The sequence below is a fragment of the Suillus plorans genome, assembly GCF_016647745.1.
Source record: "Suillus plorans strain S12 chromosome Unknown HD556scaffold_105, whole genome shotgun sequence".
In the NCBI taxonomy this organism is placed as follows: domain Eukaryota; kingdom Fungi; phylum Basidiomycota; class Agaricomycetes; order Boletales; family Suillaceae; genus Suillus; species Suillus plorans.
The window spans coordinates 40,547-62,128 of record NW_024537489.1 but is presented as its reverse complement, the minus strand read 5'-3'; the positions used below and the strand labels follow the sequence as shown (position 1 = coordinate 62,128).

The 21,582-nt window shown below is 48.2% G+C and overlaps 11 protein-coding genes across 11 annotated transcripts; 5 read left to right on the top strand and 6 right to left on the bottom strand.

Moving 5' to 3' along the window:
* Positions 1-336: 336 nt before the first annotated feature.
* On the top strand, positions 337-1,548 carry HD556DRAFT_1314051 (uncharacterized protein; the record flags this gene model as incomplete). Its single annotated transcript, XM_041300881.1, has 7 exons — positions 337-388; positions 633-705; positions 790-839; positions 1,033-1,075; positions 1,215-1,284; positions 1,446-1,515; positions 1,538-1,548. The coding sequence occupies 7 exons, from the start codon at positions 337-339 to the stop codon at positions 1,546-1,548; spliced, it is 369 nt and encodes a 122-aa protein (XP_041153178.1).
* Positions 1,549-1,989: 441 nt separating this feature from the next.
* On the top strand, positions 1,990-4,239 carry HD556DRAFT_1249470 (MFS polyamine transporter; the record flags this gene model as incomplete). The annotated part of the gene is made up of 14 exons (XM_041298847.1): positions 1,990-2,213; positions 2,267-2,439; positions 2,486-2,569; positions 2,625-2,716; positions 2,775-2,890; positions 2,936-2,966; positions 3,015-3,078; positions 3,127-3,238; positions 3,293-3,405; positions 3,452-3,643; positions 3,701-3,795; positions 3,844-3,934; positions 3,989-4,127; positions 4,179-4,239. 14 exons carry the CDS (start codon positions 1,990-1,992, stop codon positions 4,237-4,239), a joined length of 1,587 nt encoding a protein of 528 aa, XP_041153177.1.
* A 510-nt stretch (positions 4,240-4,749) lies between these two features.
* On the bottom strand, positions 4,750-6,649 carry HD556DRAFT_1420542 (terpenoid synthase). The gene is made up of 3 exons (XM_041304464.1): positions 5,525-6,649; positions 5,211-5,384; positions 4,750-5,141 (listed from the first exon to the last, which is right to left on the bottom strand). Exons 1-3 carry the CDS (start codon positions 6,605-6,607, stop codon positions 4,980-4,982), a joined length of 1,419 nt encoding a protein of 472 aa, XP_041153176.1. The 5' UTR covers positions 6,608-6,649; the 3' UTR covers positions 4,750-4,979.
* A 60-nt stretch (positions 6,650-6,709) lies between these two features.
* HD556DRAFT_1420540 (uncharacterized protein) lies at positions 6,710-7,957 on the bottom strand. Its single transcript, XM_041304463.1, has 3 exons — positions 7,352-7,957; positions 7,135-7,260; positions 6,710-7,087 (listed from the first exon to the last, which is right to left on the bottom strand). Exons 1-3 carry the CDS (start codon positions 7,808-7,810, stop codon positions 6,941-6,943), a joined length of 732 nt encoding a protein of 243 aa, XP_041153175.1. The 5' UTR covers positions 7,811-7,957; the 3' UTR covers positions 6,710-6,940.
* Positions 7,958-8,483: 526 nt separating this feature from the next.
* Positions 8,484-9,330, bottom strand: HD556DRAFT_1420534 (uncharacterized protein). Its single transcript, XM_041304462.1, has 2 exons — positions 8,758-9,330; positions 8,484-8,612 (listed from the first exon to the last, which is right to left on the bottom strand). Exon 1 carries the CDS (start codon positions 9,159-9,161, stop codon positions 8,772-8,774), a length of 390 nt encoding a protein of 129 aa, XP_041153174.1. The 5' UTR covers positions 9,162-9,330; the 3' UTR covers positions 8,484-8,612; positions 8,758-8,771.
* Positions 9,331-11,691: 2,361 nt separating this feature from the next.
* Positions 11,692-11,958, top strand: HD556DRAFT_1198278 (uncharacterized protein; the record flags this gene model as incomplete). The annotated part of the gene is made up of 1 exon (XM_041296322.1): positions 11,692-11,958. A coding segment is annotated over one exon (267 nt), but the record flags the coding sequence as incomplete, so codon positions are not given.
* Positions 11,959-13,915: 1,957 nt separating this feature from the next.
* HD556DRAFT_1420524 (acid protease) lies at positions 13,916-16,112 on the top strand. Its single transcript, XM_041304461.1, has 6 exons — positions 13,916-14,347; positions 14,402-14,739; positions 14,790-14,922; positions 14,973-15,203; positions 15,261-15,791; positions 15,842-16,112. The coding sequence occupies exons 1-6, from the start codon at positions 14,174-14,176 to the stop codon at positions 15,920-15,922; spliced, it is 1,488 nt and encodes a 495-aa protein (XP_041153172.1). The 5' UTR covers positions 13,916-14,173; the 3' UTR covers positions 15,923-16,112.
* Positions 16,113-17,561, bottom strand: HD556DRAFT_1420521 (WD40-repeat-containing domain protein). Its single transcript, XM_041304460.1, has 4 exons — positions 17,443-17,561; positions 17,208-17,392; positions 16,281-17,151; positions 16,113-16,225 (listed from the first exon to the last, which is right to left on the bottom strand). The coding sequence occupies exons 1-4, from the start codon at positions 17,521-17,523 to the stop codon at positions 16,157-16,159; spliced, it is 1,206 nt and encodes a 401-aa protein (XP_041153171.1). The 5' UTR covers positions 17,524-17,561; the 3' UTR covers positions 16,113-16,156.
* A 40-nt stretch (positions 17,562-17,601) lies between these two features.
* On the top strand, positions 17,602-18,504 carry HD556DRAFT_1249477 (RNA polymerase; the record flags this gene model as incomplete). The annotated part of the gene is made up of 6 exons (XM_041298848.1): positions 17,602-17,670; positions 17,727-17,809; positions 17,871-17,975; positions 18,031-18,112; positions 18,166-18,305; positions 18,360-18,504. The coding sequence occupies 6 exons, from the start codon at positions 17,602-17,604 to the stop codon at positions 18,502-18,504; spliced, it is 624 nt and encodes a 207-aa protein (XP_041153170.1).
* On the bottom strand, positions 18,429-19,540 carry HD556DRAFT_96759 (3-hydroxyanthranilic acid dioxygenase). The gene is made up of 4 exons (XM_041312157.1): positions 19,114-19,540; positions 18,961-19,063; positions 18,829-18,909; positions 18,429-18,771 (listed from the first exon to the last, which is right to left on the bottom strand). Exons 1-4 carry the CDS (start codon positions 19,276-19,278, stop codon positions 18,596-18,598), a joined length of 525 nt encoding a protein of 174 aa, XP_041153169.1. The 5' UTR covers positions 19,279-19,540; the 3' UTR covers positions 18,429-18,595.
* A 763-nt stretch (positions 19,541-20,303) lies between these two features.
* HD556DRAFT_1450445 (uncharacterized protein) lies at positions 20,304-20,714 on the bottom strand (the record flags this gene model as incomplete). Its single annotated transcript, XM_041307765.1, has 2 exons — positions 20,304-20,539; positions 20,585-20,714. The coding sequence occupies 2 exons, from the start codon at positions 20,712-20,714 to the stop codon at positions 20,304-20,306; spliced, it is 366 nt and encodes a 121-aa protein (XP_041153168.1).
* Between the last annotated feature and the right edge of the window lie 868 nt (positions 20,715-21,582).

The window sequence follows — 21,582 nt, the reverse complement described above, 5'->3', positions numbered from 1 at the left end:
CGATATACACCCCCCCTACTGTATCAGTCGCCCTGAGGCCTGAATGGTCCTTGTCTACACGCGACATTGTGAATTATAACCCGTGAACATGTTTGGCAGGAGCTCTGGGGCGTGACAAGGTAAAAGTTCGACTCGTCCAAGGAGAATGCGTGGTGTCGCAAACCAGCTAATCCAGACAGGAAAGAAGGTAACACATAAGCCACTGGGAAAGCGCTAGCTCAGGCACAAAGTAAAATCTGACAAGTGGCATTGGCGATGATTGACATGTTCGTCACGAGTTCCTGAGGGCCAAGCGTAGGTAGAGGAAAAGGGGAAACCGACTGTGGTTTACGTACCATGCACGAGCCACATCGCTATCCGTCCGAGTCCGAGTCAGGGTTGGGACTCGGTGAGCCGGTGAACGTTTGAACCAGTGAAATTTTTGGACATGACTACGTCAATAATTGACGCATAGTCAGACTGGTTACGAGTCTAGTGTCAGGATGTGATGCTTGTTACAAAGCGGAACCCAGGATTGGACGCCAAACGCAACCAAGCTCCGTAAGATTAGGTGTACGACTCAAAGAACACAGGAATCTTCATAACGCCGAGCCCGCCTTACGGGCCCACTGTCTGATGATCCGAGCATAAAGTGGCATCACCGGTAGTAAAAGCTGGTCCTGTTCTGCTCGCCTCCTACTCCTCGGTGTATCATAACTGCCTTCGGTATGCTCGTTCCTCTGTAATGTTGTAATGTCGTTGGTGACCATCAAGACAGTAAACTGACACCTGTGATGACCAACCACTCAGGAATTCGGCTATGTCCAGTATTAATGGGGTTGCATGGGGCGTCCCGTTATGTAAGTACTAAAGTAGTTTCTTTCTCGTCGCATTCCACATTCAAACTAATTCGCATTATACCGATATCTACGGCTGCTACGTAGAAATTATCCCTTATCGGTGTCTTCCACTGTGGCTACGAGCTCAATGGCTATCCGTATAATCTCAAGCAGCAATGTTAATGAAGAGGAAGGATTTGACCTTTGCTTCAAGTTCGCTCGCTCCTCCGTGACATCCAGCGACCACACGGCAATAGGTAGACAGTTGATTGTGATACATGTGTCCCCTAAGTTCGGCCTCCTGACAGTGTGACAATGGGCGCTCCAATCGCACACATGCTCTCCCATACGGAACGGTTCTGTGGCCCCGTTGTGTACTTTTCAACACCAAAATAGTTCCGGCATCGCTTCTTCCTACGGGAATGGACTAATTCCCTATTCTCCGCATTCCGGAGAGGATAATGGTGTGAGTTGTGACTTAGTTCATGACGAGTGTGCTGTGAAATCGGAGAATTATCAGGTGCAATCGAGCGACGAGCAAGTTCCGTGAGTTTCACCGCTCCGTTATAGTACTGCGTGTCACGGGTGTGCTCACATGCGACCGTGTACCCTTCTTCTTTCTTCAAGTGGTCGACTACCACGTCCATGAATCTCGGTCATGTAGAGGAGGACGTGCAATATTATTTGTTTGAACAAGGTCTGTCGTTTTTTTTGTCAAGCTGACAAATAAAAAATAAACATTACCGGCTATATGTAAACTCGGGACCAGTAAGTACCCTTTTTAGCCTTCTAGGTCCCGCAACTGCTCACTATCACGTGGAACCATTCGAGGGGTCAAAGATTGGGAAGCCGAGACTCATCTTGTCGGTTTGTTGTAAAGTTTAGCCCTTATCGCTTTCTGTCACTCTTGTCGCCTTATTGAGTTTATGTACATGACTATCGGCCGACGGTGCGGCCGGTGACCAAATTACAGTAAACTAAAATGTGTCAAGCACAGGGTCTCAGGACTCTAAAGTTGTTTCGAGGTAAGCACCACAGTAATGACATAGGCCTGTTTACTCAATTCTGGTCGCCTTTGTAATGGTGACAGTAACCGGTTGTCAGACGACTTATAAGTAGGAAAGGACTATGTGGGTGTCAATCGCAGATGCGAATGTCCACCACAAACCAAATGTCTGCGTCCGTGAGTGATGTGGAAGGGACACTAGGCGCGGTGTCTCCCGCACCAACCTTACAAGGTGATCACGCGCCAAAATCAGTCCATCATATTCCAGAACAAAGACATTCTCAGAAGTCGTATAACACTGGCGATGGCGAGCTGCTTGCGACAACAAACAATGCAGATGTTTTGATCGTTGACTGGGACGGCCCAGATGACCCTCAAAATCCTAAAAAGTGCGTTGCGTTAGCAGAGTAGCATGGCTGTTGGGCTTATAGTTCTTGTACAGTTGGAGCTATAGACGCAAATGGGCTGCTACAATCATTATATCATCATTTACTTTTATCAGTCCAGTTTCGTCCTCTATGATTGCACCTGCTACTGGCCAAGTGGCTTCTACCTTCGGGATCGACAATGATGTTATGCTTGCACTCACAACATCGATCTTCGTGCTTGCATACGGTAAGCCAATTTGGCGGATGCTAGACACCCCACTAACCAATAATAGCCATGGGGCCGTTATTTCTGGGTCCATTGAGTGAGATTTACGGACGGTCACGCGTTTTGCAATTGGCAAATCTATGGTATCTTGGTGTGTGACATTTACAAGCCAACCCATAATCTCACTCTCATTTTTGACATGATAGTATGGAATCTCGTCTGTGGTTTCGCACAGTCAGAATCCCAGCTTCTTGTTTTCCGATTTCTTGCTGGCCTCGGAGGCAGCGCTCCTTTGTCGGTAAAGTTGAAGTTTCCTCAAGTCGGAAGTATCTCTTCTGAATGGCTTCCCTCTTCAGATTGGCGGTGGATTTCTTGGGGATTGCTGGCAGCCAGATGAACGAGGAAGAGCTGTCGCCATTTACTCCTTAGCTCCACTAATGGGCCCTGTCGTGGGACCTATCACGGGTGCCTGGTTTGTGGCTATTTAAGTTCAATGACACCATCTAAATTTCCTCAGGGTAGCTCAATACTCGACCTGGAGATGGGTGGTATGCAATGCTTCTGCCAATAGAGAACTGTTCTCATTTCTCTGACAGTTCTGGTCTACGTGCATTGTGGATGCAGTCATTCAAATCATTGGAATGTTTGCACTTCAAGAGAGTAAGGAATTGACTGGTCGTGATCCGCTGATACTTACGAATTGTCCAGCTTACGCGCCCGTCTTATTGGAAAGGAAGGCGGAGCAGATTCGCAGATCGATGGATGCCGAAAAAGCTCCGTACAGAGAAATCCGTACCGTTTTCGAAGGTCAAGATCGTTCGTGAGTCCTTTTATAATCCCTATAAGATATTATCTGAGGACGATGCGTATATAGTTGGCAGGCCATCATGGCCAAATCACTCAGCCGCCCTTTTGTACTCTTTGCGCATGAGCCGATCGTGCAGCTTCTCGGCGTTTACATGGCATATCTATACGGAACACTTTATCGTAAGGCATTTTATTTTCTATACATATTGATCTTATATCGTCTCAGTATTTTTGACGACGATGCCATCGATCTTCCAGGGCACATACCACCAGTCGGTAGGAATCTCCGGCCTTCATTACGCTGCACTTGGCATAGGATTGTCAGCGGCCTCCCAATTAAATGCGAGAACGATGGACAAAGTTTACATTTATCTCAGGAGTAAAAACGGTGGAGTTGCAAAGCCGGAGTTCAGATTGCGTTCGTCATATTGTCCTAGCGCCTCTTTTCTTAAGTACTCATTCAGTGTACCATCAGCTGCTATGGTTCCCGGATCTCTCTTACTTCCAATTGGGTGCTTGATTGTAGGCTGGACATCTGAAGCTCATACGTATTGGATAGCTCCAGATATTGTTGGTTTGATTCTCCTAGCGTTGTTCATCTATTGATGGTTTTGACAGGGCATTGCGCTTGTGGGAGCAGGCATCATTCTGAATTTCCAGTGTATCCAGACCTACATCGTTGATTGCTTTACGCTTCATGCCGCTTCTGGTGGGTAGATTTGGTTCCCGTGTTACCTACCCATCTCAAATATTTCACATTTAGCTCTTGCCGCTATCTCTTGTTTGCGGTCACTGGCAGGCTTTGGATTTCCCTTGTTTGCTCCAGCAATGTACAAAGCACTCGGGTTCGGAAAAGGCGATACTATTTTAGCAGTCGTGGCAATCGTTGTCGGCTGTCCTGCGTACGTCCTCATTTTTGTTCCCTCCATTGTGACCCTTAACAATTACCGCAGACCCTGGATATTGTGGCGTTACGGGGAGCGGATACGGAACAGCAGTCGACATGCGCGGTGAATTCGATGATGACCTCAGCGATCACAATCAGCAACAGGGCCATGACTTTTACAAGCTCTGTTATCTGTAGGAGAGGAAGAACGAGGTGCACCACAGGTGAATATGGTGTGTTGCGGGTAGAATGAGGGAATGCAGCTGAAATCGGATGGTTCCAGCTCCTGCAAGAGCAGATACTTCGAGTCAGCCTCGTGATAATAGGGGAGTTCAAAGTTAACTGCCTTGGAGTAAATAGGGAGCAAAGGGGAGTAAAGCCACTGAGCAGATAAGCTAAAGCTTGCTGTGAAGTGCTGAAACCTTATTAACTGTCTCCTCCCAATCCTCCGCATTTCTGAACCTTTTCACACCTAAAATTTTCATGTCATTCCTGAACCGTCTCATAACTGAACCTTGCCATAACCATTGTCTTAAATTTTATTATTTGTAGCCGCATAGAATTTCACTCAAGTACCATGCCTTAGCCTCAGATTGTCAGAGTTACGATCATAGCCCTTTGGGATACACAGCTTTATAGGTCCGATGGTCACGAGCCTATAATATTCAAGTTCTAGGCTAACGATTCATTTAATCGTAATAAGGTCCGATAAAATTATATCTCTCAATCACGCAAAGTCGACAGAGAGCCTGCGGCATGTTAATGATGCCTCCCGACGACCTACATATGTTGTTATTCTTAATCATCGATTGAAAAACGGATGACGCCCGGTCCCGTCGTGGCACAACATATGGGAATTCTACAGGCCTCACCACCGCCTCTTCACAACACCCTCCGTCAACGCCTCCAAAGCGTCCCTCGCCTCGCTTTTAGGCAATAATGTCAACACCTCCCGTGCTTTCTCAGCATGTACGCGCGCTAGCTCACGCGTGCGCTCTACACCATTAGAAGACGAGATCAACGTCAGGGCCTACACGCAAAGAAAGCAATATAAAAGTCAGCGCTTGTCCAAATGTGGTTGGTGGGAAGCAATGCTCACCCTCTCAACATCACCATCCTTACCGAACCGCCGCTCGATCATGGCTTCGAGTTCTGGGAATTCCTCAGCTGCGTAGAGTGCGGGTCCTGTTGCGAGTCCTAGGCGTAGGTCTGCAAAGCCGGGTTTGCCGAGCTGGGCTGTGGAGGAGGAAAAGTCGAGAGTGTCGTCTATGAGCTGGGCAAGGAATGAGTACGAACGAGGATAGATTGCAATGTGACAAGACGAGATGAAGTAGCGAAGAGGAATAACGTGTGCAGTGACAAAGTGAAGTGCCAAAAGCGCAAGCAGACACGTGAAGAATTGTGCGAACACACCTGAAATGCAATACCCAAGTTCCTCCCGTATGCATAGGCCACTTCCTTCCACACCTCGCCTTCTCTACATCCTCCTAGCACAACAGCAGCCCGTGCGCCTTTAGCCATTAGAGAAGCCGTTTTTAAATAAGTTTTTTTAAGATAGATAGACCATTTATCGGAGGATGAGGGTGAAGGAGAAGTATGAATGTCCTTAAGGTCAATTGAACTAGTCGCAGACGACGAAGGATGGGGGGCAGCTTCGGTTCCACTCCCTTTCATCTGCAAAATCTCACCCTCCACAAGATTAGCGATGACACTCGCGATGAGCTCTACCACTTCATGACTCCCTAGCCGACTCAGGGCAGCACTGGCGCGTCCTAGCAGAAAGTCGCCACCAAGGACAGCTAGCTTATTGCCAAATGCAGCGGGTGCACTAGGTGCACCACGACGAAGGGGGGACTTGTCAAGGACGTCGTCATGGAGTAAAGAAGCAACATGTATCATCTCCACGATCTGTGCTAGGCGCAACTGCGTAGGAAGTAAAGTATGAGTGAGTGCCTGGGAATGAGTTTGATGGAGGGGTGGGGGTTGTGGGGTATATGGTGGTGGTTGGGTGGGGGGTATGCGCAGTTCGAACGCGCTCTCGAATGATGCGGTGTGATCTGGCATGCTGGGGTTCCAGTCGCATAGGATATCTTTCCGAGTCAATGGCGCGTCGAGCTCTTGTTGGTGTGCCTTTGCATTGTCCGCTGCCCAGTTTACTTGAGAGAATTCAGCGCCTAGTCCGTTTGTTGCACGCGCGAAAAGGAGGACGAGGAGGGGCCGGAGTTGTTTGGAGGGGTGGAGAAAGTAGTATTGAGCAATGGCATTAAGGGAAGGATGGGAACTGCCAAGGAGAGTGAGCAGGGAAGTACGCATCTGTTCGAGGTGCGGCGCGAGAAGGACGTATGGGTCTGTTTTTGCCGACGTTGGCGTTTGTGAGGGAACGGGACGAGGCTGAGCCAGTACACTGTGGTGTCGTGCACTTCGGGGTCGTGTAATTCTACGCGCATTAGACGCTACACGCATGCTCGCCGTTACTGCAGACGACCATGACCCCATGCTCGACGACGATCAAGATGTGCTCAGTGACGGAAATGCAACGCAGCTAATTTCCCGTTTTCTATTTTTCCCGCGCTGGCCGAGGAGAGTCACGCGCACGTATCAATCCGACTCCAGAGCTTGTCTAGAGCACTCTATTATACAAAAATACAACTTAGGTGATACTAGATATCCTGCGGTACGGTACCCGTAGTATTATTATTTTAGTTCATCGTCATGGAGGGCAGCACCAACCATAGGTCGTGTGCATACAAAACTGCGTCTTGTCATTGGCTACTGACGCAGACGTGCAGCATCAAGGCGCACACGTTCAAATCGTGCGCTTCAGCGTGACTACCGCAAAAATCCCCCTGGTGACGTAGTCGTACTCCTCGTCCGGCTCTTGCTCGTAGTAGCCAATGTCCGATTCAGCGGAGACGCTTCGATAGCGCCACGATGTTTGTTTACAGAGGGGGCAAGGTATGCTCCTAGTTTTTTGGCCTGGCAGTGCATTAGTGTTAAAGAGAATCAGTATGTGAGAGGCCCACTTTTGCACACATAGTCTTCCAATCAGCTTCTGCGCCACCATTTACAGCAAGTAATAGCAGCGGTTCTCTTTCATCTTGTAATTCCGGACTAGTATTATCGACAGGGACGACGACTATTCGTCCAAGCTACATACAACTTGTCAGTAGACGCTCGCATAAAGGGAAGAAGCAGAGGAGTACGCGTGAACTCGGAAAGAAAAGGGAAGCAACAACCCACCTCACTCTCAACCATTCCCATCCCCTTTTGAACCCCTTCTTCGCCCCTCGTCTCAGCCCACACTTCAGCACTCAGCCCGGCCAATATCCATATCTCGTCTTTCGACCGGTGTAAGCACATCGTCCGGGAATATCCGCTATCCGATGCAGCTTTACCAAGTGCGTGCGGAGATGTACTACATTCTGTGCTCCCTCGTAATGGTGGAGTACGGCATGGTGGCGGAGTGTGTCCGTTGGCGCTTGACGCGTGAGCATTAGGGGGGGTCATATGTCCATTGGTGCTAGGATGTGTAACCGTGTGCGTTGTATTTCTTTGATCGCTCCCACTTCCACTGGCCGTTGACGAACAGGCAAAGGAGACAATTGCACCCTCTGGTGTCAGAAGGAGTGCAGTGTGAATGGTGTCAGTAGGTGAGAGTAGTTGTGTGAGATAGGTTTGGAGTGTTGAGAGGTTTAGCATCTGAACACGGTCGAATATTACAATCCTTGGATCCGTAGGTACTAGGTCACGATGTGACAAATATTGGAGGTTTGCTCTGGTGGTGGCATGTGGGCAACGAGAATTCCCACAACACTGCCACAGCTAAAGAACTGAAGTTGATAGAATTAATTGATGTCTAGAATGCATTGCTACAAGACCCTGACAAGAATGAAATCTTATTTAGTTCATCATCACATATGAGTAGTTTGATATGAAAATGACCAGTACTACAATTTTTTTTCGTTGTGTACAGCAGAGATACTTTCAAGGTATGGATGAAACTGCGTCAGAGATAATATAACTGGTGTCTTGACGAGTCCATCATGGCATCAACGGAAGCTATGTCCCCAACTCGTGTGATGATATTGTAATCTGACGCGATCCTTACTCCCCACCATGCTGCGCAAAAGGTTGTCCAAGACGAACGAGCAACCTCAACGCTCACGAATGAGACCGCGATTCAGCTAGGTGATTGTTACGTGGCTGCCACAGCGAAAGTGCGCCAAAACGCTGCCCAGCTGGTCTTCTGTTGTGATTAGCAGGACTTAGAGCCCATATATCTTGACGTTGTAGGGAAGAACAATGTCTCCTAGTTGTGACCGCGCCTCCGTCTGAGTTCGGTGACCGGAAATGCCATGCAAGGGAGTTGCAATCTGGAGTTTGCGAAACGAAAAGCACTGATGTTTGCCCGGTATGTATACAGTTTCAAAGTGCACTCCACAGTATGCCGCAGCTGGGGGGTATTGTGTTCGGATAGAGCTGGTGACGTGCATGGCGGAGCGTTGTACGGAGGCAATATCAGTTGGCAGACAACAATTGAAGTTGGATAATTGTTTCACCTAGTCCGGTGCAGTGATCACCTGAATGAGCTGCTGCAAGAGACGGCTGAGCACGTTCCGTATCTTCTCTCCGTAAATAGACACCGAAAAATGCTCAAAAATTAGTATCCGTAACGTGGTGACATGACTAAATGTCCATTGTACTTCTCTCGTGGGCCTCTCATTCTCGAGCAGAAGGCAAGGAGCGCCCGTGCATCTATGCCAGTCAAACCCTCCAACTCCCGCATGATAGTGACAGACTCCTTGTGGTTGGAAGAACCGGTATCGAGAGAGTCCAGTATGCTTGGTAAGGGAACAATTTCAGGAGCGAGGAACTCCTGGGCAGTCCATCCTCGCGTGTTCCACGTGCTATTTGGGAGCGCGCCAGACTTCAAGGACGGCGGAACATTCGACATGGTGCGATTGGAATTATGAGCACCCGTACCTTGCGCTTGAATAGTGATGAAGCGCTGAAGCCTGAGCACAAGTTCGAAATAAGTTAGAGAGTCCATGCTGTCCGGAGTTGACAATTCATGGGCGCGAGCCGGGAGTGGGAGAAAGAGGAAAAATATAATCCTTGTTCACCTGTGGATGCCAGTCCTTTGGCCTGCTGAAGAAACCTGTATGAGGTTGCACATTGAAACATGGTCAAGAACTTGTCGAGAACCTAGTGATTTGAATTTTGCAATGTGCAGCATCCGAATAAGGAAACTCTCGGAAGCCTTTGGACAACAGACCAAAACAACGCGTACGCTTCGCTCCGAGTCGTCTAGCACCACTGACAATTACCACGGTGAATTCTGATATCAACGTTACAAACCTTGTATTATGCGTGCAGCTTCATGCCTCTGAATTGTGATAACCAAAGTTGCACGTGATGATATGCCTATCTCAGGCTGAACAAATATGTGATGTATCCTCAACTTCAAATGACTTGAAGCTGTTGACATCTAGTCCAGAGAATGCTACCCTCATATCATAATAATGAAGGTATTACAGGCTGCGTTCTCTCTGTTGCATTGTTACCTAACTCCTAATATCTTCACATAAACGCTAATGTCAAACCATAGTTTCGATCTGAAAAAGTATTTCGGTGTCCATTAAGTGGTTAAATGATATCAAGCCCTCCAATTCTCACCTCAGCGGCAAGGACTAGGCTGGGTCACAACGCAATGAACAACGAAGGTAAGTGTCTTTGCACGTTTACAATTAAACATGCAACTGACATCACATATGTCAGAAGTTTCAGGCCTGGGGTGCTACGCGCCTTCACATCTTATGTTCCTCTACCGCGCAATATTCAGCTGTAATATATCAGCTGTCCGCTTGTACTGGAGGTCGCTTGTTGCTGTCTCGAGCTGGTACCATTGTCAAAGCTCGCGGTTGTAGTTGAGTGTGCCGTGACCATCCTTCACGGAAATCTCATTGTTGCGATACTTCGAACCTTGATGGAGTTGTACTGTTGCACGCACTAGTAATGTCATATCCTTTAGTGAGGAAGCGCCAGTACTTACTTCATCGCCCCACGCACGTCTAGGTCTGACAAAGGATGAGCGATGTGTGGTGAAACGTTTGTGTTTTTGTGGATTGACGCACACATGGTGCTTCAAAGCAGTTGAATAGACGCCACAGATATGTTTCCTATGGTGGAGTGACCACACACGCTTGCCTTTTTACGACATGTTGTCGGGGCATAATGCTCGTCCACAGACGCGCTTTGTATAGCGCTTATCCACATGTTGTGAGGTTAAAAACCTGGCGTTCTCTCCTTCACTTCTCTATCTCTCGTCCTCTTTCCTTTGCCACTTCATCCTAGCCATTTGATATTACTTGTCCAAATCATTGATATGTCTAAGTAAGTCTACTCGCATGTCGACTCGGTATATCCATATGCTGATGATGCCTTCCGCATTTAGTGTCTCGTACAACGATTTTCATATGTCTTTGGATAGGTTGGTGTTCACTCTCGAGTCGGATGACGCGGTTCACCTCATGATTTTCTTAGCCGGTCTATCCATCCGTGTTCTGAACCTAGAATCGAACCCGAAGCCAATGCCAACATGGTCTCGGAAAACGTCCAAGAGTTTGCTCATCCCAACGATATAGCCGCCATGCAGGCTGAGTATGTGTTTCTGCTTCAAAACATCTACCCAAACTAACGACCTTTGGCAGATGGACTCAGGCCCGTGCTGAACATGAATACCTAAAGGCGCATCAGTGGTACGTGCCACCAACCGAGTGCCAACTATTTCTCATTTATTTTTTTCCAGGTCTTCAGCGGCTTTGCAGGTCGTCCGAGACAATCAGGCGTCATTTCCGACGTTGAACCAGTTCACCGCTCCGGTGGCTGGTCTCCCCCAGTTTCCCCCAATGGACCAGAACCAATACTATTCTCAGCAGGCCACTGTCGTCCCTCAACTATCGCTGGAGGGCCACGCATGGTCCCACCCTGGCTATAATGGCGGTTCGTATGCGAATGGACCTAATTTTACTCAAAATCACCTTCTTACCGTCATCGATCTAGAGCGTTGGGTAGCGGAACCCCGCGCGTATGGCAACGCACACGCTGGTGCCATCATGGACACGATGTCGGATACCGAAACCTTTTTGCCGTCCGCGTCTGACTCTGACGCGACAATGTATCTGAGTGATGACAACAGCTTGGAGCCATCTTCCTCAGCTCCCATTGGGACGACGTGCGCCAAACGTCCCAAGCGTAAAACTCGTCATGCCGTTACATACGAGGAAGACAGTTCGAGTTCGTCTCCCGCACCAACCACGCGCAAGCGCAGATGCTTGGACGACGACGAAGACGAAGTGAGAGAGGGAAAGTTTGGTTTCTACAGACTAGCGGACGCCACTGCCGTAGTCATGGCTGTGCCTGTTCACGACCCGAAGCCGGTAGACATCAGCAGTCGCAGGACCCACGATGCCCACGGTAATCTTCTTCGAACGAGGAGAATTGGGGCGATGGAACTCGATGATTCCTACTCCAAGCGGTCCGTCAAGATCACGAATGAACTACCCGCAGGGATGACTTGCGTACGAGCATGCGAGTGGACGGACCAGCCCTGTGGGCTGTTTGTAGAAATGAACAAAGTCCTCGTCGCAGATCACCTGTTGCATTGGCACGGTGTCGAATCCAAAGGAACGACTCTCTGCAAATTCGAGGGTTGCTCTAAACCAAAGGCAATGCTCAATTTGGGCCGTCACATCGAGGGCATCCACTATACTACGTCCTACGAATGCCCCTATTGCGGCAAGCGGTGGTCCAGGTCCGACTCTTTAGATCGGCATCAAGTGACATGCAGACCGCTCCTTGATAGCAAGGCCCGTGCTAAGAAGGGACGTCGCAAGTTTGATCTTCAAGACCCGAAGAAATTGGTCTATGGATATATCGTTCCTGCCCGCAATGCGACATAGTCTAGCATACAACTGTACGTCCCCCTTTGCCTTTATCTATCGCTGCTGCTAACTTCCTGTTGCCGTCATCTAGTAATTGCTGCGATTCTTCACGAACTTTTGCTTTTTCTATGATTACAACACTCGTTTTGCTCGTATTTGGCCGAATCATATCAACGACACTCCTTTTGCATCGAATGTTCCCTCTTTAGCGTGTTTCCTTTCCTCTTTATCGCTTGACGTATCCTCTATCTGTTTATTGCATAACCCTTATCGCACGCTGGATGTAGCTATTTATCTCATCGTGTTGCTTGGTCTATACTCTTAGATTGGACGTTGGATCCATGGACTTAGATTTGCATCGTACTTGTTATAGATCAATAATGAATATCACATATGGTGTTGCAACGTTTGTGTGATGTATCTCTTCATTCTGCTGTATGTACAGCGAGCCATCAATGTGCTCCAGTCTGTTTTGCAACCTAGTTTCTGTTCTGTTCTGTACTACTCAGTATCTCACATCGTCCTTGAATTGTAAGGCACTCTGCACGCGATCAAGAAAGCCTGGAAGGATCGCTAAGCACTCCTCGCGCTTCTGTTATCGATGAGAAGCCATATCCGGGGCAAGGACCCAAGCAGCGACTGATGCATCTTATTGGTGTATGCTTATCTTACCTGGCCGTCTGCCTGATAACGATACATTATACCTCATGGGGGAGTTTTCCATTTCGCTGGCGCCAGATTGCCCAGCTTAAGTGGACAAGGCCTAACAGTCTCTCAGAATGATTATCAGCAAACGCAGTTGGGGCAACATGCCTTCACGATATTTCAAGCGACCTGGAGACGATGTCGTCCTCGCTCTTGACGGGTTCTATTTTTTTCCGTCTCAGACTCTCACTGGCAGATGTAATCATTCACGTTAGCAAGGCGGGCAGTTTGTCATCCAACTCCGCTTGGAGTAGCTAAGGGTACCACACCTAATCGCAGACAGACATGGAGTCTACCCCGGACATGTACCCAGACCGGCCGTGTCTTGCACATTCACGAGAATTTCAAGTCTCTGGCCATCGGGCGAGACACTGAGAAGCACAGTATGCACTCTGTCTGTGTGCTTCACCAACGGATCGAACACTTCATGCTTGCACTCAACATCCCATGGCAATAGGGCAACTGAGTACATGTTGTCACTGTGTGTCCCTCGAATGGCTGTCCTACCAAATGGCCCTTTCTCTACGTTCCAGATTCGCCGTTCGGTGTGATCCGATTAATCACTTGCATCATCCACTGCATCATCTGCGTCGGTGCCGGGGTCTCGCACCTCTCACAATACGATGCGGTTCTTTGTGCTACATCATGCACTCCTGATATGTCGCGTTGGCGTAAAAAGTGACATAGATGGTCAGCAGCATTTGAAGTTGTCGAGGAGCGTACTTCATATTGAGGCTCGAACATACATCCGATATGGCATATTTCATCATACGTGATATCTCCTGTGAACGTTTGGATCGGAACTCCATGTTGCTGTGCTGCAGGCCGGTGCTGAGCGCTGAGCGCTAGGCTGATTGCTGCTAGTGGGTTTTATGTAGATGTGACCCTGAAGACAAGGCGAATGTGTACTTCCGAGTTATATGAGGTTATATGAAGCTCTTGGTCCAATAAAAAAGCTGAGCTGTCAGAGGTTGTCAGCCATGTTTTTTTTTTGGACACTCGTTGTTTGCTTGTTGTCTTGTTGCTGGCAACGCGATGCTACCGTCGGAACAACAAAGTGACTGCCGGGCTGTACTAGGCTATACTAAGCTATACATATGCTTATGTAATCGTGGTCTTCCAAGAAAGAAAGACAAAAAGCTTGATCAGTGTACAATGTACTTAAGAATCATATAAATCATTCAAGTCCCCCACTTTTCGGTCTTTTTCATCTTCCACCTATACGAACTCTGGCCTGGTGCCATACTGTCTTTCTCCGGCTTCATTCTTCCACTGACAGTTCGCCAGTCGATCTTAAATTCTGTTCCGACTACTTTGCTAACTTGTTCCAGTTGTCGCTAGTCGACGTTGCTCTTCCTGTTTTCAAGTCTTTCTCACTCTTTTGTACTGGCAAACTTGAAGTTCTTCACGCGTGATGCAGTTGTCAGTCGTTTTCGCTGTGTTACTGGCATGCATTTTACACAGTACCCCATCTGATGCAATCCCTGCGAGGGCGCATCACCAGAGGCTGGCCCGGGCTAACCCAAGGACGATTACAATGCCGCTGAAACGGTTATACGTTCCACGAACCGATGTCCACCCACAATTGGTGAGCCAATATGATCATCACCGCCGTGTAGCCCCTGATGTTTTGATGGCACAGCTTCTCCAACAACACATCAACCGTGGCAATAAACGCCTTGCGCGTATGACTGGACGTTCAGAACCCGCTGAACATGAACTCCGTGCAGAGATGCACAAGAGGATGTACCTTCTTGAAAGCGGTTCAGTCAAAGCTAGTAGTGCTACCACGGCGACAGGGAGCAACTTTAGCAGACGCTATTGGCGTAATTCCAAACATGTTGCACAGGCAGCAAGCAATGCTTCTTCCACTGGCACTGATGGTGGAGTTTCTGCTCTCGACATCCAAGCTGCCGAAATTGGTGGTCTCACTCCTGCCAAAATTCCTACTTCTAACCACACTCTTGGTCTTGCTATTGAGTGAGTCTAGCTGTTCTTTTACTGAAATGGGTCAATTGATTATTGTGCAGTGCGGATGATGTCGGATATATTGCAACCATCCAGATTGGTACTCCCCCCCAGAATTTCAATATTCTCATGGACTCTGGTTCCGCCGACTTCTGGGTCGGTAGTGAAACTTGCCAATCTCAGCAGGGTACTTGTGTAAGTTCTTATCAATAGCAGCTGCTATAATTTGCTTACAGCAGTTCAAGGGGAACCATACTTTCCTTGGCTCTAAGTCGTCAAGCTCTTTCGTTCAGTCCAATCAAAATTTCAACGTGACTTACGGGTCTGGATCCGTCGCTGGTGTTCTTTGCCAGGATAACGTCAACATGGCGGGTTTGCAACTCAACAAGCATACCTTCGGTGTAGCAAACGAGGAGAGTGTGCAATTCTCTGCAGATACCGTGCCTTTTGATGGGCTAATGGGTCTTGCCCAGTCAGTAAGTCGACTTGTTGATGTTGAGGCACCGACACGTACTGACGGATTCTTTTTGTAGACACTTTCCAATGAAAAGGTCCCCACTCCTGTCGAATCATTGGCGTCCAATGGTCTCATCTCCTCGGCTATTTCGTCTTTCAAGATCTCACGTCTCGCTGATCAACTCAACGACGGTGAAGTTACATTCGGCGGATTGGACTCCACTAAATTCGTCGCCAACACCCTTGTTACTATCCCCAATGTCAGCAAGGTAGGGTTCTGGGAGGGCGCTATAGACGCAATCACGGTCAATGGACAAGATACAGGCATGACCGGGCGCACTGCCATTCTTGACACTGGTACCACTCTCATCATCGCCCCTCCGGCGGACGCCCTGGCAGTCATAGCCATGCTTGGTGGTAAATGTGATACCCAGCAGTGTACGATTTCGTGCACGTCGAATACAAGCGTTGCGCTTTCCTTTGGAAATGCCTCGTTTGCTATTGACCCCAGAGACATGGCGGTACTGCCTGTCGACGTTAATGATCCAACTGGTGACTGCACAGCAGGTATTCAGCCTGGCACTATCGGGACGAACACGGAGTGGCTGGTATGTGGCTCTTTTCAATTGTATCATCGGTCGTTGACTCCTTTCGGCAGGTCGGAGATGTGTTTTTGAAGAATGCGTATTTCTCTGTGGACACGCAGAATAACCAAATTTCTTTGGCCAAGCTTTCTTAGATTCTACCCCGTGAACTACCGAATGGTCACAGAGTGTAGTGTATGCATTGTTTTCTGCCAGCAGGATCGCGGGATCGATTCTTACTTAAATTCGGGGAAAGGCATCGAATTATCTTCAAGTTGTACACTAGTCATCATTCATTGCTATCATCACACAATAAATATTAATTGTTTGAAGTCTGAAGAATAAAGCCTATACCGTACATACACAATACTGCAACAATAAGTTTATCTCTACTTTTTTCGCAGAAGTTCCTTCGCGATTTCCTCATTATCCGCCGACTGGTCTGGTAGCCAAAAAGCCTGTAGTGCACTGTTAGCACAAGATACGTAGAGGATGAAAAATCGAGATATTTACCAATTCCGCCCCTGCAGATACAATCATGGCTAACCGAGGATTGAATCTCACACATCTAGACGGACCGGGATGGCCATCAAGAGTAGTAAGTGGCTGAAGCCGTGTTGGATGAGCCTTGAGATCAACGACGCCTGACCGCACAGGCAAGTTTTGAACGTCCCATATAATTATTTTCCCGTTCAAACTGCCGCTGACAACATACTTGCTATCCGGCGTCCAAGATACCTCCTCGCCACTGTTGCCCTTCGAGGGGTCGATAGTCTGCGGGGCATCGATGCGTCGACGCTCCAACCCAACGTGGCCCTCCAACTTGGCCAACAGATGGCCTTCAAACGCGTCCAAGATGTAATGTGCATCACCAGAACAGCCAACAAGGATGTATTTCGCGTTTGACGAGAATGAGAGAGACGTCATGTATATCGGGCGAGGTGGGTAGCTGACTAGGGCAAGAGTGGGATCTTCTAGCGTTATGGTCAAGAACGGGTCTTTGTCGTAGTTTGCTTGGTCGTACAGGAGTATCCGTGAATAGTGATTCACGCCCACTGCGAACACCAACCCGCTGGAGTCATACGCGACGATGGGCGATGCGGGTAGGTTCAGGAGTCCGCGACATGTCGGGGCTCGGAGGTCCCATAATCGAACCGTTTTGTCTACTGAGCCGGACATGAAGCCATCGTCGATGGGTGAGACTTCTAAGGAGACGACACGTCCGCTGTGCCCCTTGAAATACTGCAAGTATTTATTGTCGTGGAGTGAATGATACCGAATTGTATCGTCTTCCTTCGTCGAGGCGTGTACGACGGTAGTATGCCTATGTGTAAAACGAGGAAGGTCGACCCCATATTTCTTAGAGTACAGCGTTTTGAGATGTCTGAGCGCGGTGTCAAAAATTAGTGGTCAGAAGGAGATAGAGTGTCAAGAACTTGCTTGCCCGTCTTGCAGCTGTACAACCGAAAAGTCTCATCTTCAGCTGCAGTCAACACCTGATCTCCCCGGTCATCAAATGTGATAGCAGTGATATGTCGTGGCCCTTGATGTGGTCTAGCACCAGGCGTTGACGGCGGTGTTGACTCAACTGCTCCCTTGAAGATTTTCGCGGGCTTCAACTTTGTCTGGAACAGGCCTGTCAGCGCAGGCACACAGAGCCATATTCTTGGCTTACCATCAACGCATTTGAGAGGGGAATCGTCGCTGGTGGAGGTGCTGCTGCATTGCCATTAGAGGTCGTTGGTGGAGGCGGCATTGAGAGGTTCGTCAAGAATCACTTTGGGCGTCTGAGTTTCAATACTACTTTTGCCGGCTACTCCCCTCAAGCTGAAGGATGTCTGAGGACGAAACTGCGAAACTATGGAAGGTCAATCGGACAATACATGAACTTGTAAAAGATAGGGTGCGAAATCATGTTCCTTGGTGTATTAGTGCATTTTTAACGAGCCAATGATGAAGGGGTACCAAGTCTCGGACGATGAGATCAACATGGACCTGACTACATTCAGGTCGCACTATGCAAACAGTGGAGGCAGCGTCGAGTCAGTTGTGGTTATTTATGCAGCAACGTGCACTTGCAGATGACTTGACATGCATTTCCAGTCGAAACCAACTTAATTTCTTCACGAACTCTAGAGAAAATCCAACAGACCAGATTTTCATATTCTTTTCAGACGAGAAAAGCGTTGGCGTTAAAACAATGCGGAAGTTCGTCCATGTACGCCCCTTGTACCCGTTCGTCTGATGTAGGGTGAACACATAGGCTTCTGGGTATTCTCGAGGAGAAGTCGATTATGCGGGGGATCATTATCTTTCCTGGCAACATGACTCCATCTGCGCGAAAAGTGCGAGCTTGAATCTGTGTTTTTGCGGTAGCAATCTTACGCTTGATTTGCAGGTAATTGCGGCGATGTCCCAACAATATCGGCTCGAGGAGTTCTCGGAAGCCGACCTCCTCGTCAATATCACGCATCACACACTGGTCCCGCGGCATGAGGTGTTGACTGTCGAGCAGAAAAAACAACTTCTTGAAAAATAGTGCGTTCTATTCTCAGAATGATGTTACGTGTTCTCACATTGCGATCCACCTAGTCGGCTGAAGGAGACCCAGCTTCCTCGAATACAGCTGGCCGATCCCGTGGCACGATACTATGGACTTCGGAGAGGCCAAGTCGTCAAAATCACTCGTCCTAGTGAAACCAGTGGCCGATATGCCAGTTATCGTATATGTTTCTAGAGAAATATGTTATGGTTTGCATAGTTTTTCCATTATCATATTCACATGTATACTAGCACCAGAACGCGAAACAGTTCACGCGGGGGTACTACTACTTGGCAGGAGCGACGTTGCCGCATTCCTTACACTTCCTCAATTCTTCGGTCGACATCCAGCGCTGGATAACAGGCTTCAGTTGTGTCCCAAGGTCAGTGACATGGAAGGTCTCTTTGTGAATAATAGTTGGTTTGGTATGGGAAGGATCACGACAGTACCACTGCAGGGAGTCTGAGTGCGAGGAAGCGTCAAGACACATTATCTGGCGCAGTAAGAATCTGTACGCACCATGAGACTCATCCGGACGAGCAGCTTCGATAACAATTCCGATTGTATCGGCGAAGCGGACGGGATTGTGGGGTGTGTTGGCTAATGTAATTTTGATAAAATCGGTTCACATCTAACGAGTCCTCGACGTACCTGGCAGTAAAAACATCTCTCCCTCCTCGATCCTGATATCCTTGAACTCAACCCCGTCTACCACTTTAAGCAGCATGCCACCCTTGTACTGATAGAACCATTCCTAAAATGAAATCGGTACAATTCCTTATCTTAGCGATCTCAGAGACGCACTTCGGTCTCGTTCACATGATAATCGTTTCTCTCATTGGGACCACCTACAGCCATCACAGTAAAATCCTTCTGCCGGTATAGGCAGAAGTTGTTCACAGGAGGTTTGAGTAGGTGCTGGTTCTCGTCGAGCCAGCGCGGGAAATTGATAGGTGGAAGGAGAGGCATTGCAAGATGTGCTTATTAGTTGGTCCCAGAATTCCTGGGACCTGGACCCGCAGATATGTCCTCCGTCTCACGATCGTCACCACCCGCTTGCGGTTGTCTTATCCCAGAGATTCTCGATATGTTCATATTTTCTCGCGCTCTCTCTTCACCTCCTGTTTCTGGTGCACCTGTCATGACTACGTCTTCGTCGTCCGCTATAGCTTCTCCACTTGCACTTGTCCCTCCCGTGTCTCTTGTTCTCCATTTTCACATGACACTAACCTCCCCACCATAATACCCACTACACACTGTAGCGGGAATCACATTCTCCCCACGTTCTTTGCTGGCCCTGGACCACACTGCCATGGCAGTGTACGAGGTATGCGACAGTGAAGAGTCGGTCTGAGACCCACCAATGATCATGTTCATACTTCAGTAACCTACCTCAGAAATGGTGTGTCCTCTGGCTACCCTCTTACCCGCTCGTTTCTGTCCTGTGGGATGAGGCCAGCCATTATGCGCTTCGCAAATTTTGAAAATATTGTTCAATCGATTGTGGCACAATACGTGTACTTAAGGTCTCTGCTTTTCTGTTCCTGACACGAGTTTAGCTTCAAGTTACCCCCGTCCGATGCGTTCACTAATAACCTGGGGAGACTGTCTGGTGCCCGCACTCGGTTCAGAAGTTTGTATAGGGGATGCAGGGAGGTGCCGATTGTGATCAGGCAGACGGGGAGGAGGGTGGGCCCGGACTGCCAGGGAAAGGTGCATTATATTAAGTTGCGGGTCAGGTACGTGCCTCAGATGCTGCATACGAGTGCTAGTGTCTCGGAAGCGCTGCTCTACAGATCAGTCTAAGCTTTGATTAATGACGAGATCCATCAGATTTTGTCTTATTGGTAGTCAGCCGCAGATGTTAGTCACGGGTCGGCGCACCGTGATGTTTGGAGATAGTGAGCCAAGTGTGAAGCAAGTCATAGTAACAAAGCTAGCAAATGAAAAACTTCAGTGAAACAGGATAACAACGTCCAAATCACCTATAGAACTCACGCTAGAAAGTAGAACGTGTGGCTCTCTATTAATATCGTGAAACAGTCCCCAATGGTCGATCCTGTCGGCGATTGTCGTAGTTCACGGAAGTGCTTTATAACAATCCAGACTGCAAGAAACAAGACGAGGATCTCCCGCACAACAGTGGATATCACACTCTCGTAAATCAGATTCATCGTGTCCGTGTCGATGTTGGTAATGCAGGTATGGAAGCCGGAAAGGACAGCCTTCTCTGGTAAATGTCCGTGAGTCTCTTGTGCTCGAGATTACAACTTACGCGATGAAACACCCAGATTCGCAATGACCATCATAACTCTGGAGGCGATTGTAGAAGCTAGTAAGGCTGCAACAAGAAAGATGAACAATGTTTTCGATCCCTGATACATGGCATTAATCTGAGCAATCATAATGACTTGGATGATATTTCAGTCAAGTCAATGTCAGGAAGGAAACCGCGGGTGGGCTCACCACCCAACATGACATTGACGATGACAGGGTTCCATGCCTGTATGTACCAAAGGATAGTGCCTGGAACACCATTTACTTGGTGGTAGAATAAATACTTCAAATACACTCACAGCTGTTGAAGTCGTTACCTTGAAGACACAAACCGACCGTGAATATCACTCACCCCTGTGTAGTAAGATGAGAATGGGAATAGCAGGCATCGGTGCAGAATACGCACTACATCGGTAATAGAGAGCAACACTACATGCCGCCGGTCAGAAGAAGCAAACACGTGTGAGGACACATACGCAGTATGTTAATGCTGGTTGAGAGAGATGACTTATTAGCACATTGCAGTGTGAATAACCTTGAAAACGTACTTGTATTCTGATGTAGCGCACCTAGCATATGTTGAGCACAAGATGCCAACTGCGCTCGTAACAATAACGTACACAAATATAAAGAACAGTCATGTGCATGAAGGACCAACGTGGCCTCTGCCCCGAGTCAACTGCATCATTCTATTTGGTTCTAATACAGGACTTTGCTCACCAAGATCAATTCGAACTGTTGAAGCATTCTTAGTGAGATGCGCAGGTCATGACACCAACTTACCTCTTGTCCGAACGTCAATGCTTGAATATTGTATACATAGTATCAATAATCCCTCGGAACGTTCTTGCTCACCTCAGTCGTATACCACTGCAGTGGAGCATGCAACTGCGAATCAATAGTCAAACATATTGAGATGTCACCGTTGACATCCAAATTGCTCTCCACGAACCTAGAAAATAGTTGTATAGATGACAAAAATTGATGATCGGCCAC

What these genes read in the sequence shown, in the direction of transcription:
- HD556DRAFT_1420542 (XM_041304464.1), bottom strand. Translation starts at nt 6,607, where the DNA reads ATGGGGTCATGGTCGTCTGCAGTAACGGCGAGCATGCGTGTAGCGTCT. An exon ending in ACTTGGGTATTGCATTTCAG is followed by an intron (nt 5,385 to 5,524) that starts GTGTGTTCGCAC and finishes TTCCTTGCCCAG; the next exon opens with CTCATAGACGACACTCTCGA. An exon ending in AGGATGGTGATGTTGAGAGG is followed by an intron (nt 5,142 to 5,210) that starts GTGAGCATTGCT and finishes CTTTGCGTGTAG; the next exon opens with GCCCTGACGTTGATCTCGTC.
- HD556DRAFT_1420540 (XM_041304463.1), bottom strand. Translation starts at nt 7,810, where the DNA reads ATGCTAAACCTCTCAACACTCCAAACCTATCTCACACAACTACTCTCA. An exon ending in TGGGAATGGTTGAGAGTGAG is followed by an intron (nt 7,261 to 7,351) that starts GTGGGTTGTTGC and finishes AGTTGTATGTAG; the next exon opens with CTTGGACGAATAGTCGTCGT. An exon ending in GGAAGACTATGTGTGCAAAA is followed by an intron (nt 7,088 to 7,134) that starts GTGGGCCTCTCA and finishes ATGCACTGCCAG; the next exon opens with GCCAAAAAACTAGGAGCATA.
- HD556DRAFT_1420534 (XM_041304462.1), bottom strand. Translation starts at nt 9,161, where the DNA reads ATGGACTCTCTAACTTATTTCGAACTTGTGCTCAGGCTTCAGCGCTTC.
- HD556DRAFT_1420524 (XM_041304461.1), top strand. Translation starts at nt 14,174, where the DNA reads ATGCAGTTGTCAGTCGTTTTCGCTGTGTTACTGGCATGCATTTTACAC. An exon ending in AATCTCAGCAGGGTACTTGT is followed by an intron (nt 14,923 to 14,972) that starts GTAAGTTCTTAT and finishes CAGCAGTTCAAG; the next exon opens with GGGAACCATACTTTCCTTGG. An exon ending in TAATGGGTCTTGCCCAGTCA is followed by an intron (nt 15,204 to 15,260) that starts GTAAGTCGACTT and finishes TTCTTTTTGTAG; the next exon opens with ACACTTTCCAATGAAAAGGT.
- HD556DRAFT_1420521 (XM_041304460.1), bottom strand. Translation starts at nt 17,523, where the DNA reads ATGCCGCCTCCACCAACGACCTCTAATGGCAATGCAGCAGCACCTCCA. An exon ending in TACAGCTGCAAGACGGGCAA is followed by an intron (nt 17,152 to 17,207) that starts GCAAGTTCTTGA and finishes CACCGCGCTCAG; the next exon opens with ACATCTCAAAACGCTGTACT. An exon ending in TATCTGCAGGGGCGGAATTG is followed by an intron (nt 16,226 to 16,280) that starts GTAAATATCTCG and finishes AGTGCACTACAG; the next exon opens with GCTTTTTGGCTACCAGACCA.
- HD556DRAFT_96759 (XM_041312157.1), bottom strand. Translation starts at nt 19,278, where the DNA reads ATGCCTCTCCTTCCACCTATCAATTTCCCGCGCTGGCTCGACGAGAAC. An exon ending in ATCATGTGAACGAGACCGAA is followed by an intron (nt 19,064 to 19,113) that starts GTGCGTCTCTGA and finishes ATTTCATTTTAG; the next exon opens with GAATGGTTCTATCAGTACAA. An exon ending in TCGTCCGGATGAGTCTCATG is followed by an intron (nt 18,772 to 18,828) that starts GTGCGTACAGAT and finishes CCTCGCACTCAG; the next exon opens with ACTCCCTGCAGTGGTACTGT.